Raw genomic sequence first — 19,537 nt, forward strand, 5'->3', positions numbered from 1 at the left:
CACCAAACATGAACTAAGTTGTGACTGAACAGACACACAAGCCTGGCAGACCTGGTAACCTACTTTCAGTCAATCTCTTGTTTATCAGACTGTGAGAGAAGAGTACTGCACAGGCTACCCACCTAGCTCGAAAGTCTAAAAACTCTGATATCAGGATTGGAAGCAACCCTAAAATAAATGGCAGTAACTAGACACTATACAATGGGAGTTTTAGCCTGCACCAAGTTAGATGGTGAGAAGCAGCCAAACAAAGGCACATGCTTCCTAACTTGTCACAGCGAAAGCTGTCCAGTGCACCAGCTGTGCCTAGCAGCATGCTCCCTGAGAAAGAGGCCTTGGGACTCTGTGAATTGCCAGCATTGCAGCAGTGGAAGAAGGAAAATGGCCATCAAATGTAAGACTTGAGAGCTGCTGCTACTGTGAGGCTCCCCTAGTCCATCCTTCCTCCCCTTCATCATGTAAAGTCATGTGGCTTATTCAGCAGCAGCATTTAAAATAGGGTAAATAAGATAATGCCCCCCCTGAAGGCAAATGAATGGAAAGTCCTGTAGGTACAAAGGCAACAGGAGAAAAATATAAGCATATATAGATGTAATATCAAGCTGAAGTTCTACCTATTTGGGATTTTACAGAGAAGGTGAAAGAAAATGCATGTAATAATGACCTTCATGTAAAATTAGCAGCATGACCTGAATGTAGCTGTTGTCTACAGCAGAGCGGAATCCACTGCTCAATGCCACCCAAACTTGGAAGGAGGACTGACTCACCAGATTGCAAGTGTGTCGGCTCAAAAGACAGACAACCCATTCCCACATAGAGATTTTCACAGTCAGTGAAATACACCCATGGAGGGAAGACTTTGTCACACAGCTTTACGTACTTGCACATCTGAAATCTAAGAATTCTCACCTGGAAATTTGACAGCATTCCAGATGACAACAGTGTTATCCACACTACAGGATGCCAGCCAAGCATCATGTGGAGACCATGCTACATCCATGACATCTGTTTAAAAAAAAAAGTTTCCATTTGAGACATTGATGGCAATCAGAGAATCCAAAAATCTTTTTAAAAAGAACTTGTGTGGCAACATTGCTACTATCACAGAGACATGATTATCATCTCACTGGAAGGTAAGAAAGAACATAGCAACACTCACTGTGAGTAAGGCTCTCCAACTTACACTGTTCCATGGGGAACAAAAAACCAATCCAAGGCAAAGAACACAATGTTTAGTGATTATAAGAAGTACAAATGCCTGTATAAAGTACTTTGTCTTGTTTTTAATGAAAAAGCAACAGCAGCTATTGCAATGCACCCGCTTTATTCCAACATGTGGAGCAATCAAAGTGATTTCAATCTTGATTTTAATCATAGTTCATGTCAGTAGGTGCAAAATGCATTTGAAATTGTCTGGTTTATTCATCTTTTACATTGCTTTTCGTTATTTTTTCTAAATAAACATTAATATTCTTTGGTTTACAAAAACTTTATCGTTTGCCAACCAGGAGATTATTCACTGCAAGTGTGAACATTTATTTAAACAAAAATACAGTTTAGCTTCCCTTATTCAGATTCGTTCTTAAGCTAGCAAATAGCAAAATATAAGTTTCTCAGTTGCTAATTTTTCTACTACATAGTTGCCAGAACTTTTCTACTACATTGCCAGAAGTCACTTGTATGAAAATCAGCATTTGATTAAGAACTACATTTTCTTTTAGATTTTCATTATTGCTCTTAAAAGTAATTACTGACTCGCCACCAAATATATGCATTTTGAGGAAGAAAATGTGACACTGAAAAACATTTTTTTTTCCAAATACATGCAAATTATGTTCATTCAACACCTTTTAACTTACCCCCTGAATGGCTTCTGAGAATTGAGACACACCTCCACTGCTCAACATTAGTAAGTTTGCTACTAGAACCAAACACAGTGCTAGGTCCAATGTACCTAAATAAAATAGAAACAGTTATCAACAGAACCACCTTGAGTTCTTCAAACTTTTTTTCTATAGAAAATCGACTGCACAGTACACTTTTATTTTATAGTCAGTTATTCCTGCAATGAAAACTGAAGGGAAAAAAAGTATTTTTTTAGAGAAAGTAATGCCAGTTATTAAAAAAAATCAGCTTCAATAAAATGTATAATTTCTGAGGATAGCAAAAAATGAAAACATTTAAGATAACTCTTCAATCTCATCAGGAAGCTTTCTTCAAGGACAGCGAGAGCAGAGAGACTGCCCAGGCTGACACACACTCCAGCCCAAGAGACAGAAGAGACCAAATCTCCAGCACCAGTGCTGTGGTGTCACAGGCTTCAGCTCCTTATGCACTAGGCGAAGCAGTGAACTTACAAAAGGCTAGCACAGGGGAGAAACACTAAGAGATGTTAGAGTCACCTACTCTTGATAGAAAATCAAGAAGGAAGAAACATGCTTACGCAGCTCGTTTCCACACCATAATCAACTTGTCATCTCCCCCTGAAGCCAAGTAAACTCCATTGTTTGACCATCGCACACAGTTCACACAAGCTGAAATGTAGAAAAGAACATTTGTAAGATGAAATATGAGAATAAGTGGTTCTGGACTGGGGACAGAGTTTATAATAAGCACAACTTGGCAGGAGACATTTAAGATTTAAGTGTGCTTTTCCCACACAAAGCAGTTACTCTGTCTGCTTTAGATAAATGAATTGGTACTTATCTTTCAGTAGCAGTTGAGGAACTTCTTTAAAGAAACCTATTCCTTATTTAAAAAAGCCTCACCAAAAGTAGTTCAAAAGAAGAAAGATTAATATTAATCTTATGAAGGAAACTGCTTGTGGTAAACGAGGTGGCATTAAGAGGGCAAAGGAAAGATATATCTTGAAGAAAAGAAGATGCATCTTGAAGAAAAGAAGGGACATCTTGTTCAGGTAACCATACTTCTTTCAAATGTAACGTGCAATAAATCCAGAATAATTTAGAACTATAACCAATATGCTTCATATGATGTTTCCTTTATACTTATTTTTTCTCTTGCCCTTTCATTTAGGTCTCCACAGTTTCTCAGAATGTGCATTATCAATTACTTTGTGGTCACAGCTGGAAAAAGCTCACAGGGAAGAGATTTCCCAAGGTAGATATTTCTCTGTACATTTTCCCACATTTTAACCACATTTTCTGCTGAATATCTAAAAAGTATATAGCCAAAGTATGAGACCACTCTGCTGTATTTTGTTGATTCTTCACCACTGGACAGGGCATGATTTTTGTAATTACAAACATGTAATGCTTAAGCTTTGGCAAATTAGCAACAGTCAGTAAAAAAAAAAAGTAAAAAATAAATCTTTGTTACCTAAGTGATTGTCCATCTGACAAAGCATCTTGGGAATATTTTCATTCTTTTCATCTTCCTCTTTCAGAACAGGAGCCATATTCCAGATCACAACTTTCCCAGAATCCTGACCTGTAAGAGAACAAAAAGCCCCCACTTTTAAATACATGCAAAAAAACTTTTCAACCTAGTTTCAGAAGAGATACTAAAATTTAGGCATTACTGCAGTGGAAACTTTGGAAACATCTGCATACAGATGCCATTCCGATATAACTACATCAAGTCAGAAGTGTTTTATTTTTCTTGAAGCTATTAAAAATAAAGTTATACAGCCTTGTTCAAAAATCGTTCTATACATAACTGATACCAACTATTGGGATGAACTACTTATAATAAAATTGTGTTTTAAAAGAGAAAATATATTCAAACCCTAAATTGCAGTTACTGTAGCCAACGTAAAATCGTTCACTATTGTGATCCAAACAATATTTCTGCATACATTTCTTGAGCTATTCCATTTATATAATTGGATTTTTTTGTCCCAAAAGCTCTACTATTTAGCAGGTCAAAAAATCCCAACTTCACATTCAGTTCCTCTTCAAATAAAAAAGAAATTTGGCCAGCATGGCCACGACTCAATTATTGCAGCTACCATCTCAACGATGTCCAAGGGGATGAGTATTTCAGAAAATGTAACCCTGCCTTCTGCAGTAACAACAGCACTTTTCAATAGATTTTAATCACTTACATAATTATCTGTTTGTGCTGGTTTGGGCTGGGATAGTTAATTTTCTTCATAGTAGCTAATATGGGGCTATGCTTTGGATTTGTGCTGAAAACAGTGTTGATAATTCTTGCTGAGCAGTGCTTACAGAGTCAGGGCCTTTTCTGCTCCTCACCCCACCCCACCCACGAATAGGCTGGGGGTGCACAAGGAGCTGGGAGGGGACACAGCCGGGACAGCTGACCCCAACTGACCCAAGGGATATCCCAGACCATATAACATCATGCTCAGTATATAGAGCTGGGAGAAGAAGGAGGAATGGGGGGATGTTTGGTGTGATGGCGTTTGTCTTCCCAAGTAACTGTTACACGTGATGGAGCCCTGCTTTCCTGGAGATGGCTGAGCACCTGCCTGCTGATGGAAAGAGATGAACGAATTCCTTGGTTTGCTTTGCTTGTGAGTGTGGCTTTTGCTTTACTTATTAAACTGTCTTTATCTCAACCCACGAGTTTTCTCACTTTTACTCCTCTGAATCTCTGCTCCATCCCACCACTGGGGAGTGAGCAAGCAGCTGTGTGTGGTGCTTAGTTGTCAGCTGGGGTTAAACCATGACACTGTGTGATGTGTTTTTAAAAGGGTCAAACCAACTGAAGTGTTGTGAAGGCACAAGATTATTACTATAGCCCAAAATTCTGCCTTCTCTCAGGGCGCAGACATACCTTGTCCTCCTGTTGCAAACTTGGTCCCATCTGGGTGAATGTCCACTGAAAATATGGGCTTTCCTGGAATTAAAGAACAAGCATCAACGTACTGAATTGTTTTACAATCAAGAGAATGCAGTAATGCCAGAAGAACCATAACTCTTCTGGTTGGCGGATAACTTTCTTCTAAAAGCTATAGTTGTAAGAATTACAGATGACTACAAGAGTTGAAAGCAATTTGATGACAGAAATGACAGCCTATTAAAAGTGTATATGGAAGTTATCATGCCATAACCAAGGATACTTAATCCAGCAGGATATGCCAAATGCCTCAAAGCAAAATAACACCACAAAGCAAGCGCCAACGAGGCAAAACTGTATTTGAGTAAGGAATTTCTTCCAGGTTTCTACAGTTCATTAGCTGATGACCTGAAGCAAGTTTTGGGTTTGTTTTTGTAAAATCATCCCCAATCTCAGACTGCATCTGCTGGTCACACAATTACCTGTCTCAAATTTAAATTCTGTTATGAAACTCTTCTACCCAAAGACTAGCTTTTATTTCTATGGCTTCCATATAGACAGAGGAAGACTAACCAACTCTGATATTACTCTTAAATCCTTCAGTTCTCCATATGCTACATCTTTCAGAAAAAAACTAATAATTTTATGAAAATGTAAACTCTATAACAAGTAATTAACATAGTTGGGGAACAGATTTGGAAACCAGACAACCCTCACTCTCAGCCTATTCTGCTTTGACCACTGGATCACATACACTCTCCTATATGTTCACATTTTAACCTTTGCAGGAGGAGAAGGAAGAGGTGAGAAGTAAGTTTACTGCCTTTCAATGATACTCAAAGAGCTACCACTAAGGATTACTTGAAGGAACATGCATGTGATTTCCACATTCAAATAATTTTTGGCAGCAGTCCCAAACCTTTCAAACTAGAATGCTTCTGCAAGCAAGATCACACACACGCCAGTATAAAATGAGGCAATTTATCAAACAGCCAAAAGAACTAGTACCCACGTACCAAGATTACTTGATAAATTTCCCATGTGTGTCAATTCTTGCATATATCTTCATGATATGTTAAGACATAAATGATAAAACCTGGAGAATTTATCCAGTGATAGGTTTCATGTTGCAACTGTAGCATCTGAATTCCTTGACACTAAACTGCTAACAAAACCCTCATCCAAATATCTGGTATTTCTTACTTTTTGAGGGATATGCATTTTGCTTCATGTCAACTTTTATTTTCTTTATGTTGACTTGTTTTAAGGTTTATTTTATTTGGATTTATATTGCAACTCTGACATGTGATTCCCCTTAAAATTTTTACAGGCAGCCAAGCAAAGACCTTACGTACAGTAAGATGGCACTCAACTTACATTCCTTCCAAGTCCTTTAGACCGCATAAAACACATAAACTGAGACTTAGCGATGGCTTTTCTTCAGCTTGTTGTGCCTGATTCTATCTTTTATTAACTTGAATGCACCATGCAGGGCTAAGCTGAATATTTAGAGAAACGCGGCGAAGAAACAAACATTTATTTTGCCCTTCCCAGGATGTGGAAGTTCCCTTAAATTAAACCAGTGCATCATTTGAAATAGTTTAGCCCACTGACACGTACAGAAACAGGTCATTCTGTAGACCTTATAGGTGGAAGAGGCTACCTTGTCAATCTGTGTTAACAGTCTTGGGCAAGAAGACTTACTGTACTCTCAAATTTGCCATCAGACATGAAGAGGAGAGTGCTCCTTCTAGCAAGCCAGTTATCAAAGACCTTTTAATTGTACTAACCTGGCTCATTTTGCCTATGTATCATTCACACCAACAGGAAACAGTTCCCCAGCAAAACAGAAGGAACAGTAACCTCTAACACAGGGGCACCAGTAATCAGGAGGAATTACGGCTTCCAGAGCCAGCACAGCACCTGTGAACAAGGCTTCAGTGTTTAGGTGGTTTGTAGTTTAACAATACTGTATTTAAAATTGGTTTAATAGATTCAGCTGTCTCATAGAGGAAAACTCGTTCCTCCTCTGCTCCAATTCCACCACTCTTCCTTCCCAAAAGTCTGCATTAAAAAGTAGCCGTGACCACAGCACACACTGGTAAATTTGTCTGACAGACACACTGGCTTCTCATTGAGGCAAAACAGATGTGCTAGACATTCAGAAAAACTGTGAAACAAGTCATTGCACCCATTGCTTTGCAAAAATTACTGACATGGTATAATTTTCCTTTCCTTTACAAGATGTTTAAAACTATCAGAGCCTCTCCAATTTCTGCCTTAAGAGCACAACTCTACAGGAGCAGTAACAGCAGCTCTCTTCCTCCTTCTGGGCAAAGTTCTTCCACAGATCCACCAATGGGGGTCAATGAAATTCAGCAAATTAGTAACTTAGCTGCAAATTCACCATAAAAGCTTAAAGTTAGCCACATCACACCAGGGAAAATGTCCACCTAGCCCAATACTCTGCGTTCAGAAACCAGCACTAGATACCTCCCTAGGTTTCCATATAACAGTAAGCACACAATGCTTCTTCCTAGGATAAACTTCCAGCTCCAAAAAATTTCCAGTTCTGACTTCTTGAATCAGAAGCCCTCAGTAGACTTTTCAATCAGCCATTTCTCAGATCCATAATTAACATCAACAGCCCCTAAGACAAAGAGATCAACTGCTCAGCCATGGACTCTGTGAAGAACCACCTACTTATCTATCCTGCACCTGCTACCTGTTACTTCCACACCCCTTAATTCTTGTACAGGAGAACAGTGAATTAAAATCACTTGACGTTCACCCCTATTCTGCAGCTCACAACTCTACACATGTTCATCATGTCTCCAGCTCAGTTCTCCCACTCCTAGCCCAAAGAGTCCTACTCAGTCATTCCTTGTACAAAAGTGAGCTGTCTCTCACTTTGATCATTCCAGTCACTCCGTTATGAGCCTCTTTCAGTTTTCCTGTATTTTACGACATGCAGGAGAACTGGCATTGAAAACAGTGTTCAAACATAAATTCCATGTATTTATATAGTAGGATGTTTTCTTTTTAGTTCTTTTCCTCACATAAATTTGTTTTTTGATCTACTAAGCACTGAGCAGATATTGTCCTAAATTATTATAAACCTAAGAACTAAGACCTCAGTGGAAGTTGTCAGGTCACAGGGCATTATTTAATATGTGAAGTTTAAAAAGCGTATGGACTTTGCACTCAGGAAAGGCAGTGGTAATAAATGAAGCCCTCAACAACAAATCAAGTTTCCTACATGGTTCAGCTGTGATCCAGGACAGGATCTTATTCCACAGGTAAAATCATCCATAATGATCTACCCAGTAAACTTGTCCTTTTCTGCAGAATTTGCCAATAAGCTTAAAGCACGATGACTTGTGAACATGAGGCCCGTCAAATTAATCTCCTATAAGAGCTAAGTAAATACTGTTTTCATCTGATGGATAATTCCTAATAAATTGGACTCATTTCATATGTCTCAATCTCACCACCAATGTCCAGATGCATCCAGTGGTTAACCTTCAAAGAGACACTTTTTCTCCCTAGAAACATTAGTTTACTAAATTAAGTTCCAGACTTCTAGGAGTTTGTACAGATAAGTCTTCCATTTTCCATATACAGGAAATATGTCAAACTACACCCAGCCTCAACCTGTCACACCCTCTTCTTAACAGACATTCTGCATTAATCGAAATACAAACAGCAACTGCAAAATGCCATGTCATGTACTGGTGCAGCAGAACACTTAAAATCAACCTGGGGATAAACTATTTACAGGTCACTCTGGATTTTATTTCACATGACTTTGGATATTATTCCAAGATCTGGAGGGTAATAAAATTAAACATGGACTCTTCAGTTATTTAGAGCCCACAGTTTTCAGTTCACAACACTTTCACCGTGCTCTTGTACTTCAACTGTCAGTTGAAGTAATTGTATTAGTGGAGGAAAGCATCAACTTAAGCTGACAAGAGCAAACCAAAGAGGGAAACAACTATTTACAAACTAGTTCAGGACCACAGGGCATCAGGATTTCATTCCTGACTCTGGCTAAAATGACCTGTTGGTGAAGGCAAGCGTAGCAGCAGCCCTGTTTGGATGCCTGCAGGACACAACTACTGGATATAGGAACCTGAGGTTCTACCACTTCAGCTAAAAAGATCATTTGCATCCATTTTTCAGGCAGTAGTAGAGCTACTGCATGTTTCAGCACCAGAAAGTTTAGAGAGTCACAGTGGTGTAATCCAGACTAGACAGCACCTAATTTGGCCAATTCTCAGAAAGGAGTTGTAGCTTTACTATTTATTAGAAAGCAACATACCAATGTCACAAACAATTCAGTTCCCATCAAGCACAAACACTGCATGAAGTTTCAAGTCAGTTTTGTTACATATTCATGAGTACAGGAATTGGTGAAACACAGGTGGAGTTCACAGCGGCATGTTCAGAGACACCACGTTAGCAGTAAGAGGCATTTAAATGCCAACGCACTGACTTAGAAAAGGAAATCTTCCCAGTGTCCTGCTCCAGAGCTGCGTGCGCTGTCCTTGGCTGTTGAAAAACACAGGGCTTGTCGTGATTACATTAGACTATTTAGATTTGAAAAAAAAGAATCATTAGTAAAGCTACCTGCTTATGAACATATATGAACTCTTTCACGTTCTAGAAGGAATTTATGTTTTTAATAAGTTTGCTCTCTACACTATTATGCCTATCCCTTAAAATACAGAACAAGTTCAATAATCATTAGATTGTTTGCCCAAGTAAACCAAGACTTATATTTGTTTCCAGTTTTATCACTCTGGAGATGTCAAATGATTTAAAAAAAAAAAAAAAAAAGAGAACAGATTAAGTGATCACAGGACAGAAACTTAGCGAGACAAACTCATTACCAGGGTGCTCTTTCCTCTAGGGTACTGTTATCAAGGGAATATTGTTTACAGTGGTGGATAACTGTCACAGATTAAAGCTATAAGACTTGTTCCATACTACTTGTGGTTTATAAACTGATCACAGATACTGGGTTTTTCCTTACTTCTTTCATTTTCTCAAAATAATGGAGAAGGAGCCATTATTTGATAGCAACCACTTCCTTCCCGGGGTCCGGGTCTTTATCTGATTACATTGTTAGATCTTGTCGAAACAAGCCAAAAGGCACAAGGTCCCTGTTTCAAAGTGACTGAATGCTTTCCCATGCTCCTAACTGGACATGTGTTCGATTTCCTAACAGTAATCATGCATCAAAACAAAATGTAAGTGATGCTTCAGCAGTAACATTAAAAGCTAACATTGCATGTTTTAAGACATTTTGCCCTCTTAATAATTGCTAAACAAACGTAGTTTAAATTATTGAAGCTCCCAGCATCACACTACATGAGGAAGCAAACCAGGTTCATTAAAAACAGAACATCTTATGACAGACCAGATGTCCTGTTGGATTATTTGGTTAAAGAACCCAAATATACATTATATACTTAAATACTGATAATGAAACAAGCTTGGAACAAAAAGTTCCAAGTAAGATAATTCAAACCCAAGGAGAAGGTTCCATCTTAAAAAAAAAAAAAACAAAACCCCACCAGCTGAAGAAAAAAAGCAATTTTAAATATTGCATCATTTTTGTTTGTTATTTAACTGTAGGCAATAATCAATGAAATATAAAGACCATTTCTACCACAATATGAGTTTCTACACATTTTGCTTCCAGCTCAACTGATAGGTAACATCCAACATGACTCACAAATCAATTCAAATATTTGCATTCCACCATTACAGCTTGGAGAGATAATAAACTCCATGCCTATATTTAAACAAAAGCAGGCTCCAATTTCCACAAGTTATACACAAACAGCACCTTGGGGTTTGCACAGGTTTCTCGAAATGGCAAGGGACCTCCTTTCCTGCAGGGCTCGGTGTTTGCCTACATTAGCCAACTTTAAGCACCAGGGCCCTCAAAACCCTGTGTATCAAGTATGTATATACAACTGTTGGATACGTGATGCACCTTTATAGACATACTGAATGGAAAACTGCGAAGGAGAAGCAAACCACACCATCTGTATCTTACAGTCATCCACTCCTGTCCCCACCATTAGACTGCACTTTTCAATATTCTTCCTTGCTCTAAATCAAAGAAACATGGAAAAGAAGAACACAGCAATAATAAGAATTTCATGCAAAATCTAATAAACCCACATTAAGAGTGTGAAAAGGTTACAGAAAATGCATCTGAAGAAATATTTCCAATAAGTACTCAGATAAAGTGACATTAAGAACTCCAAGACAAAAACCTGTAGAGCCAAAATGTGTTAAAGTGCTTTTAGTGTAAAAGCACAGCATCTTGGCTGAGCAGCATATGATTCCCAGGTGTATTGAATTTCCCAGCTACGACACTAACTTCTGTCTATTATCTCATGGAGAATGTATGCCTGTAAGCATCATTAAACTCAATCTAGTCCATTCAGTAAAGTACAAATCCAAAACTGAGTGGGGAAAGGAAAAGGCTGGAATGACAGACACCTCCTCGATCTGGTGTGTGGAAGAGCCAGTCTGGCTATCAGGACTCTCACTCACAAACCAACAACAGCAAAACAGCCTCTTTGCCCGTGGGGAAAACAAAAGGAGTAAAAATTATCACAATGAGTCTCCAGTACACACAGTATAAATTATCTTTATCCTGTTTCTGGAGAGGTTTCACAGCAAATAGGTAGGCCCATTAAGCATGATGGAGGCTACTTGCATGCAGTGATGCCTGCAGGATCCAGAACCTGGGTACATTAAAAGAGGCCGACTAAACTCACCAGTTTTTATCCCGCACTCCTCGCCCCAAGGATAATGTTGTATAGTCCTGTATACGTTAGCAGACCTTAAAGCATTTTACAAATGACACCAGTGATGAACGTCTGTTTTACAGGTGGTGAAACTATGACAAAGTGACTTGCTGAAACTCATCCAAGCAGGACAGCGGCAGAAACGGAAGTAAAATCTGGGACTATCTGTGTAGTGCATTATCCACGAGGCAAAGTATCGCAGGCCTTTATAAGCGGAGCCTCACTGAAACTGCTTGGCTGAAGAGTGCTTTCTGCAATGGTTAGATGTATTTTAAATTGCTACAGATTTCAACCACATAGCCAAACCAAAAGGTACACCCATTAAAGAAATAAGGAAAGAAGTTACAGATCTAATCTCTGTGATCTAGACAAAATTTAAGGCGAAAGTTTTTATTCAGCTGTTCGTGTATTCCCATTGAAGATTCAGAGCCTGTCCACAGGCAGCCAGACATTAAGATATAAATGCTACATCTGCTTAGATTAACCAAGCAGAAATGTAAAACCCATCTCAAATAAAGTACTTCCACATTTTTTCAGTTCACTACAACCTTTCGTTAAAAGGCTAGGTCCATCTGCTGACTATACAGCCCCTGGAGAGTAGTTCAAGTAAAGATGCATGTGAATTGCAACTCGAGGCTTAAGTTACTGTTCCTAAAACCTGCAGCATGATTAAAAAGACAACACACAGACAGAAAGGCAGCTGTGAAGTTGCATCTGCAGTTTTTAACTCAAAGCACACTTTTCCAGCTGAATAAGCTGGTCTCTGGCTTGGTTTTATTCTAGATATCAATCAGCTAGATGAGTCCAACTATTGACATTTATACCAGGGTATAAAATTTGCAGTTGAAATAAAGCTGTACCCGTGAATTTGAGGACAAAACTTGCATAAACAGAAGCAAGCTCTTCACGTTAGGTTTCTTTTCACTGCTTTGCCAGGAACAGTACAGGTATTACTCCGGAAATTCGTCATAAGCAGTGTAAATACGTAACACTGATGCTATCCTGTACTCACCATACTAGGAAAGTACAGAGCTTTCTGTCAACATCGACACTTCATTCTGAAAGTGCTTTAGCTCACAAGATCTCTCAAAAAATCACTAGAGGAGCGGCAAACAGGATACTACATAAATTCAGGGAGTTGTTTTCAACGTACTACTGGAAGAATCTTCTTCCCCCCATGGCCAACAACAGCACAGACAACCTCTGCTCAAGCTAATTGCATCTGGGGACTTTTCCACTGGACCTGACTCAGCGATGCGAGGCCACCCCAGTCAGAGTTGTGCATTGGCACGGGACGTCTGTACATCCCGTGGGGTACCTCCATCGCTGCACAAAAGCCTCCTCTCTCTTATGCACAGACGACACTTGATTCAAACCATCCCTCTTCACTTTCACAAGCATGAAGCTGCCCGACGTTCGTGCCTGGCAGGTAAAAGCAGCTCAGTCTTCACCTAGCAGCAGCTGAGCCCTCCCCCTGCAGAGCCCGGGCGCTGGCTGTGCCCAGCTCTCCCCAGCAAACACGCGCTTTGCCAGGCGAGAACGGTCCCAACGGCCGCCACCAGCCCGGCTCCAACGGCCGCCGGCGCGGCACCCTTCAGCCATCTGCTGGCGGACGGGCCCCGGCGAGCCCCCTCACCACCCCAACTCTGCCTTCTGGAAATCACACTTCTCTAAAAACCCACGTTTCGTTTTCGCACCTCCAGCCCCCTGCGAGCCTCACAGCCCGCTGCCTCCGCACAAGCCCACCGGGACGGCGAGAACTTGTTGCTCCCCGCTCCCACCGCCGCCCGCCCGGTGGCACCTGCCCCCACCCCGCCGCGTACGCGCCGACGGTTTCCCGAAGCGGCGGAGCCCCGAGCACGCCGCGGCCGCCCCGCGGGCTGCGAGGCGGCAGCTACAAACGGCTCCGGCGGCCTCAGCCGCCGGCCGCGGCTCCTCGCCGGCCGCCCCTCGCCCGCGCTCAAACTCGCCCCACGCGTGTGCCGCGCCCCGGCCCCGCCACGGCCGCCCCCCCCGCCCCAGCCCCGCGGCCCGCTCCCCGCCGCACCTGCCCGCCCGGCCCCGCGGCACCTGCTGCCCGGCGGCGCGGCCGGCCGGCCCTCACCATTGTGGTTGACCCAGGTCGGCTTCAGGAGCTTCATTGTTTCCCGCCCGGGGCCCCCGCCGGCCTCCGCCCTCGGGACCCCAGGGCGGCTCCGCCCGGGCTGCCTCCGCGGCCGAGCGAGCGGCGGAGCTCAACGGCCGCCGGCCACCATGGGCCCCCGCCGCGCGCCGCTCTGCCCGCCCCCTCCGCCGGCCGGAGCCGCCTCAGCGCCGCTCCATGCCCCGGCGCCGCCCGTGCCGCAGCCCCCGCCGCCCGGCCGCATCCCCCGCTCGGCTCCCGGCGGCTCCCCGGCAACGCCGGAACTCGGCGCCTGGCAACCGCCTAACCGGCCCGGCGGGAAACAGCCGCCCCCGAGCCCCGGCGTTCCCCCGCCTCGGCCGGCGGGGGGCGAGATCCCGCGAGGCGCCGCCGCCCCGCCTCCAGGGCGGGCGGGAGCGGCCGGGCGCCCCCTGCCGGGCGGAGCGGCGCGATGGCGGCGAGGCGGGGCGCGGGCGGGGCCTTCACTCCCCTTCCCTCGGGCCTCGCACGGCAGCCGGGCCGCAGCAGCGCGGCGGGCCCGAGCGGAACGATTGTGAGCCGGAACGGGGGACGCGGGAGCCGGAGCGCGGGCGGCGGGGAGTGCGGGCGCACCGCTGGCACCGACCGGAGCCATGCTGGCGGGCGCGCTCCGAGCGAGCCGCGGGCTCTGGGCAGCGTCCGGCGGTGCCCGGCTCAGGTAGGGCGGGGAGCCAGGAGCCGGCTGGGAGCGGCTTTCCGGGACTCTCCGTTGCGGCCGCGCTGCCCCAGGCCCGTGGGGAGGAAGCCCGGCGAAGCGCCCCTTGCGCGGGGTTCCTGCCTCGCCCTCTCCCGGCGAGCCCTGGGCCTGGTCCCCTCCCCGGGGCGGGCCTCGGTCTCCCGGGGCTGCCTTGGTGGCCTGGGCCTGCGCTCAGGGGTCGGGAGCGGGGTGGGGGGTGTGCGGGCCTGGTTCCGCGCCTTGAGAAGCTGATGTGCAGGCACCTGGGCCGGGTCTCGGGACACCCGCCGAGATTTGAGAAACGGCATCTCTTGTCTCCTAATTTGCACGGAGGTGGTTTTACCTCTCCAACATCAGTAGAGAGGCCATTATCAGAGTTTAAGAATAAAATTACTCTAACCTATTCATAGACTTAAATGTATCTGCTTCACCCCTCGGCACCCTGTGGATTCACAGCACCAAACAGCCCAAATTTGGGGTCTAGTTACCTTGCTGGAGAGTTTGAAGTTACCCTGTCAGGGCAAACACTGTATACTGTCATGAATTAAGTAGCCCAAGATGATTCAAAGCTCATCATTCTGAGTTATGACCAGTAAATAGCCCTTGTACTGTGCAGAATCAACGCCATCAGCTTCTCCCTGGGCTTTGTGTTCCTTTTCCTTCATCAGCTCCTGGCTGCCCCAGTCGGTTCCGTTCCGAGCAAGGCACTGGCAGACCTCACTGCTGGCGTTTAGGGCATCGCTCCCCATGAGGTGAGTGCAGCTTCTATGGAGTTACATACAAGTGTTTTCATCCTTAGGGGAACACAAATTTTCCCAAGTCCAAATTAACTTTTAACTATAGATGTTTGCTTTTAAGACACTATATGTAAAGTAGTTAAGAACCGTTGGTCTCTTGAGGAGAGTGTAATGGTAACCCACACAATTACCACTTTATGTTTTTGTGTAGTTGTATTTGTTTCCTCAACTGCAGAATGTGGTTGGAGATGTCTGGATCTATGCTGTGCTCCAGAATTCCCTTTTGAGCAACAATGCAAATTAAAGCCTAACTGAAGTGAAAGTACTTTACTATAAAGTGGTATAATAGACAGGCTGCATTTATGTGTATGTTACATTTTGGTATCCATGTTTTGGTTTGATGCAACTAGATTTAAAATATCCTGGTAGCTATTGGGTACCATCAGAAAGACTGTTTGACGCCATGAAGGTAGTTTGTTTGATCTCTAAGGCAGGAATGATGTCTCACAGGTCCGCAGTGAGGATTAGTCTGTGTCCGTGGAGCGTGCCATATGTTATCTTGGCTATACTGGATCTGTGTAAAATACACAGTACAGGAAGTACAGGAGAGTAACATCCGCAGCCTGAATTTGGTTCCAAATGCGGAAATTTTAGAAGCATGTGTAAACCCACTCATTTTCTTCTTTAATATGAGATGACAGGAATATTTGCAGATAAACCTGTTACCTGCTCTGCTGCACTCTGAACAAGTGCAGAACAATTCCAGTTTAATTTTTGTAGAACTTCCTCAGGTCGTTCTGATGTTCAGCACAAAATTGGAGGTTGTTTTTCTCAGGCAGGTACAGTTCTCTCTGCAGAAAATCTCACAAGACATATTACTGTCTCCTGGAAATTACATTACTTGAATAAATCTAATGGCTGGAACTTCTATTAGGGACCAAATTAAGCAATGGGAGGAACAGTCCTTAGAAAAGTACAGTGGAAGTGAAAGCTGCTGGTGTTGAATTAAATGAAAAAATATCTTCTTTTATTCATTACCTCCCTTGTAGAGCACAACCAAAGAAGAAGAAGAAAGTGGATGTAAGGAAAGAGCAAGCACAGAAGGATCGTATGAAAAAGAAGATTAGAAAGTTGGAAAAAGCTGCCCCAGAAATGATTCCAATCGAGGATTTTGTAACACCACTTAAGTACTCAGATAGCAACAGGTAAGTAAGACTTGTCTTTCACCATGCGCTTGCATTCATGGTAAAAACACTTTTAATTTCTTTCTCTGCAAAACTGCAATATAGTGCCAGCCTTGGTTCAAAACCTTATCTACTTTACCAGGACAAAAATGCAGAAAGCAGATTTTATTTGCTCCTGCTAGAAGCAGTGAAAAAATAGTAACATGAATTTTAGAATGCCTGGAAAACCTGACAGACATTGCATGAATGAAATGTTGGGGGTGGTGTTTATTGTTTTGGTTGATTTTTAAAAAATTTGCTCTTTGGGGTGCAGGCTATTTCTCTATTACAACATTAACTTATTCTTTATCAGGGTGCGAAGTCTTCCCCCTCTGTCATTTGAGGAGACTGAAAGAAGAGTTTTACTTATGAAAAAGTGGTGTTTGTTTAAGCTGAAGCAAGATAAGGCAGAAAAGAATGCAATTCAGGCCCTTGTAGAAGCTCAGCAAGAGGCACTAAAGGAACTGCGCCTTGAATCCGAGGAGTTGTACCAGGCAGCAATCAGACGAGATGAGGGGCTTTTCCCTTTCGAGAGAGACGGACCTAATCATACCCCACCACTTCCTGGTTATGATCCTCCTGAAGGAAAATGCATTGACATCACCAAAGTGTATACGCAGTGATGGAGGAGTTTGCTGTTCATCTGGCATGAGCTACTCAGCCAACTGAAGGAGGAAAGAATGGAGTAAGAATAAACAATTCCTACTGCAGGTTAAAATACTGGAGGTGTGTGACTGTAAAAAAAAAAAAACCCAACGTATTAATGAAGTATCTGAGTTTTTTAAACAGCGCTCTAGGTAGTAAGACACCCAACAAAACTACACTACCTTACACTTGTGCCATGCTAGAACAAGACAAAGCAGTAGTATTTCACAGAGTATTTTATCTTTCTGGGCTTAGATCTCTCATCCCTCCATACACTCCTGACCAGCATTTTTTGGTTCTATATAAACCGTAACTTGGAAGATTCCTGTGCCATGAGGAAAGAATGTCACAGTCATCACATCAGTCTGTACTGTAAGGGAGGCAGCAGCTGACTGTTTACTGCTTTTCTTTTCAGACTTCAGTGAAGTACTTTTGTATGTAAGAGGGAAAACATACCATGACAAAGCCAAAATGACAATCATTTTGTAGGGGTTTTTTTATATTGCCATGTAAGTATTGTAACTACGTTTGTAAGGGTTTGCCCTAAACCAAAACATCTCTCTTCAGTCATTTAAACATTTTTTAGTAGTAATTTTGAATATTGCCATCGACACACCCCACCATTCAAGAGTAGTTCCACAAAGGGGCAGGGTTGCAGTTTAAGCATCTGTAACGTCATCCCACCAGGTGAGAAGCTCTTGATCCATGACAGTCATGAATCTTGGAAATGCCTTTTAAATGCCAGTGGTTGTGACTGTCCTGAAATGGGAGGGAGGAATCCCAGCCTGCTTTTGTTTTCCCATCAGGCAGGCCGGGGGCGGGTACCTTGTTCCAAAAGTAAGCAACACTGGCTCTAAGGGAAGAGGTCCTTGTCTAGCAAGAGGAGCTTGATCGTGTATGCACTAACATGGGAGCTCCCTGCTGAGTTGCTGAGATGAAATCCAAAGTGTAGGACAGTAGTAAGAGACCAGAAACAAATTAAGCACCTCAATTTTCCCTTTAAAAAGTAAACCTTTACATTAAACTCCCAGTATTTTTGAATGAGTACTAAAATATTGCAGGGCAGAGCTATAGTATAATTTCAAGATGACATGGAAGAAAAAAACCTCAGCATGGTTGTGCATTGTGTATTACATTACTGACCAAACAGCAAAACGGTCTTGCTAATTTGGTTTGTCTTGGTCAAGTGGAATATACCAGTCAGGTGGTGGGCTCTTCCTGAGTGTCCACACCGGAGGATATTTCTGCTTTTCCATAACTCGAGCTCTTTCACTCTTGCACAAAGCTTCCTGAAATACAGGAAAAAATATTACCATGATAAGTGTTTGCCATTCCAGTCTTAGAGAGCTTATTTCCTGCTGTGACTATTATCTCACATAGTTTTACCTCAAAAACGAGGTAGAGTGCCAAATGCTATATAAGTAAGCCAGCATACCAGCTTTTAACTATGTCACATGTATATTTTGCCTCTGAGTCCTCCATTACAAAGAAAACTACCTCTTATGTGCTACCCTCCCCCTGAGAAGTTACCCTAGTTGGCTGAAAGGACAAGTTATGCTGCAGCCTGTGCTGAAGGGCTCTTGTCTTCCAGTGTTCATGGGGCTGTAGCCAGGAGCATTTCTGCACACCCCAGGAATACTTTTTGCCTGTATGTGGCAGCTTTTCATATCAGGAAGGGAATATTAGAGCAACTGAAATCAAGACCTTTTACAGCAAAACACTGAAAATACTCCCGCTGGATGTTAAGACCGCCTTACGCTCCTCAACTCCAAGCAGACGCCCGCTTTTCCAACCCTTCCCCGTTATGCCACCGCCGACACCGCGCGGCTGAGGGGTTTCTCTCCCACTGGCACCGGCCTACAGAGCCCGCAAGGAACCGGACGCGACAGCGACCGCCGCTACCGGCTGCCGCTCGCTCCCGAGGCGGGAAGGGGCAGGCGGGGGCGCGGGCGGTACCTGCGCGGCGGCGGCGCGGCCCCTCTCCCAGGCGCGGCAGGCCTCGTAGTCGTCCCGCCAGCGGTCGCAGGCCGGTAGCGCCCCGTGAGCGTAGTAGTGGTGGAAGGCGTGCCGCAGCCCGCGGCAGTGCTTCCACTCCCACCAATAGTCCTCGCACGACCGCGGCGGCTGCGGGCGGACAGAGAGGCCGGGCTGAGCCGTGCCGCCGTCCCGTCCCGCGCCCTCAGCCCCGCCGCCCCCCGCCCCGCTCACCCGCCAGTCGCCGCCGCCCGCCATGCTGCCCCTGCCTGAGGGTCGCCGTCCCGCCAGCCAATCCCCGCCGCGCTTTGCGGAGAGACCCGCGCGTCCGACCAATGGCGAGCGGCGGCACTAACGGGCTGCCTCATCGCTCCGCCCCCTGGCCTGCGAGCCAATGGCTGTCTGCGGGGCGGGGCTACCCTACAGCCCCCGCCCCCCCCGCTCCCCAACACCCCCGTGTTTCCCCCCCCCCGGGTGCCCGGCGGGGGGAGCGCTGGAGACACGAGGCAGCTCCCGTGCGTGGG

The 19,537-nt window shown here is 44.3% G+C and overlaps 3 protein-coding genes across 5 annotated transcripts in view; 1 reads left to right on the top strand and 2 right to left on the bottom strand.

Moving 5' to 3' along the window:
- The window catches only part of HIRA (histone cell cycle regulator), a 39,284-nt gene extending 25,409 nt beyond the window's left edge, over positions 1-13,875 (bottom strand). For both annotated transcript variants that reach the window (XM_074887787.1, XM_074887786.1), the window contains exons 1-6: positions 13,702-13,875; positions 4,762-4,824; positions 3,340-3,450; positions 2,444-2,534; positions 1,860-1,954; positions 910-1,005 (exon numbers count right to left, since the gene is read on the bottom strand). In XM_074887787.1, the coding sequence (XP_074743888.1) occupies positions 910-1,005; positions 1,860-1,954; positions 2,444-2,534; positions 3,340-3,450; positions 4,762-4,824; positions 13,702-13,738 (493 nt within the window). In that variant the 5' untranslated portion in view covers positions 13,739-13,875. The remainder of the gene's footprint in view (positions 1-909; positions 1,006-1,859; positions 1,955-2,443; positions 2,535-3,339; positions 3,451-4,761; positions 4,825-13,701) is intronic.
- Positions 13,876-14,197: 322 nt separating this feature from the next.
- Positions 14,198-17,154, top strand: MRPL40 (mitochondrial ribosomal protein L40). Its single transcript, XM_074886825.1, has 4 exons — positions 14,198-14,416; positions 15,103-15,186; positions 16,221-16,376; positions 16,708-17,154. Exons 1-4 carry the CDS (start codon positions 14,352-14,354, stop codon positions 17,015-17,017), a joined length of 615 nt encoding a protein of 204 aa, XP_074742926.1. The 5' UTR covers positions 14,198-14,351; the 3' UTR covers positions 17,018-17,154.
- On the bottom strand, positions 16,933-19,355 carry C17H22orf39 (chromosome 17 C22orf39 homolog). 2 transcript variants are annotated; one of them, XM_074886827.1, is made up of 4 exons: positions 19,248-19,355; positions 18,996-19,163; positions 18,183-18,328; positions 16,933-17,059 (listed from the first exon to the last, which is right to left on the bottom strand). In XM_074886827.1, exons 1-3 carry the CDS (start codon positions 19,269-19,271, stop codon positions 18,203-18,205), a joined length of 318 nt encoding a protein of 105 aa, XP_074742928.1. In that variant the 5' UTR covers positions 19,272-19,355; the 3' UTR covers positions 16,933-17,059; positions 18,183-18,202. The 2 variants fall into 2 exon arrangements, with proteins under 2 accessions (XP_074742928.1, XP_074742927.1); XM_074886826.1 differs by lacking the exon at positions 16,933-17,059 and having other exon boundaries at positions 18,151-18,328.
- Between the last annotated feature and the right edge of the window lie 182 nt (positions 19,356-19,537).

This window comes from Strix uralensis, chromosome 17 (assembly GCF_047716275.1).
Source record: "Strix uralensis isolate ZFMK-TIS-50842 chromosome 17, bStrUra1, whole genome shotgun sequence".
Classification (NCBI taxonomy): domain Eukaryota; kingdom Metazoa; phylum Chordata; class Aves; order Strigiformes; family Strigidae; genus Strix; species Strix uralensis.

What these genes read in the sequence shown, in the direction of transcription:
- MRPL40 (XM_074886825.1), top strand. Translation starts at nt 14,352, where the DNA reads ATGCTGGCGGGCGCGCTCCGAGCGAGCCGCGGGCTCTGGGCAGCGTCC. An exon ending in AGGGCATCGCTCCCCATGAG is followed by an intron (nt 15,187 to 16,220) that starts GTGAGTGCAGCT and finishes CCTCCCTTGTAG; the next exon opens with AGCACAACCAAAGAAGAAGA. An exon ending in AAGTACTCAGATAGCAACAG is followed by an intron (nt 16,377 to 16,707) that starts GTAAGTAAGACT and finishes ATTCTTTATCAG; the next exon opens with GGTGCGAAGTCTTCCCCCTC.
- C17H22orf39 (XM_074886827.1), bottom strand. Translation starts at nt 19,271, where the DNA reads ATGGCGGGCGGCGGCGACTGGCGG. An exon ending in CGGGCGGCGGCGACTGGCGG is followed by an intron (nt 19,164 to 19,247) that starts GTGAGCGGGGCG and finishes GTCCGCCCGCAG; the next exon opens with CCGCCGCGGTCGTGCGAGGA. An exon ending in GCCGCGCCGCCGCCGCGCAG is followed by an intron (nt 18,329 to 18,995) that starts GTACCGCCCGCG and finishes CCTGTATTTCAG; the next exon opens with GAAGCTTTGTGCAAGAGTGA.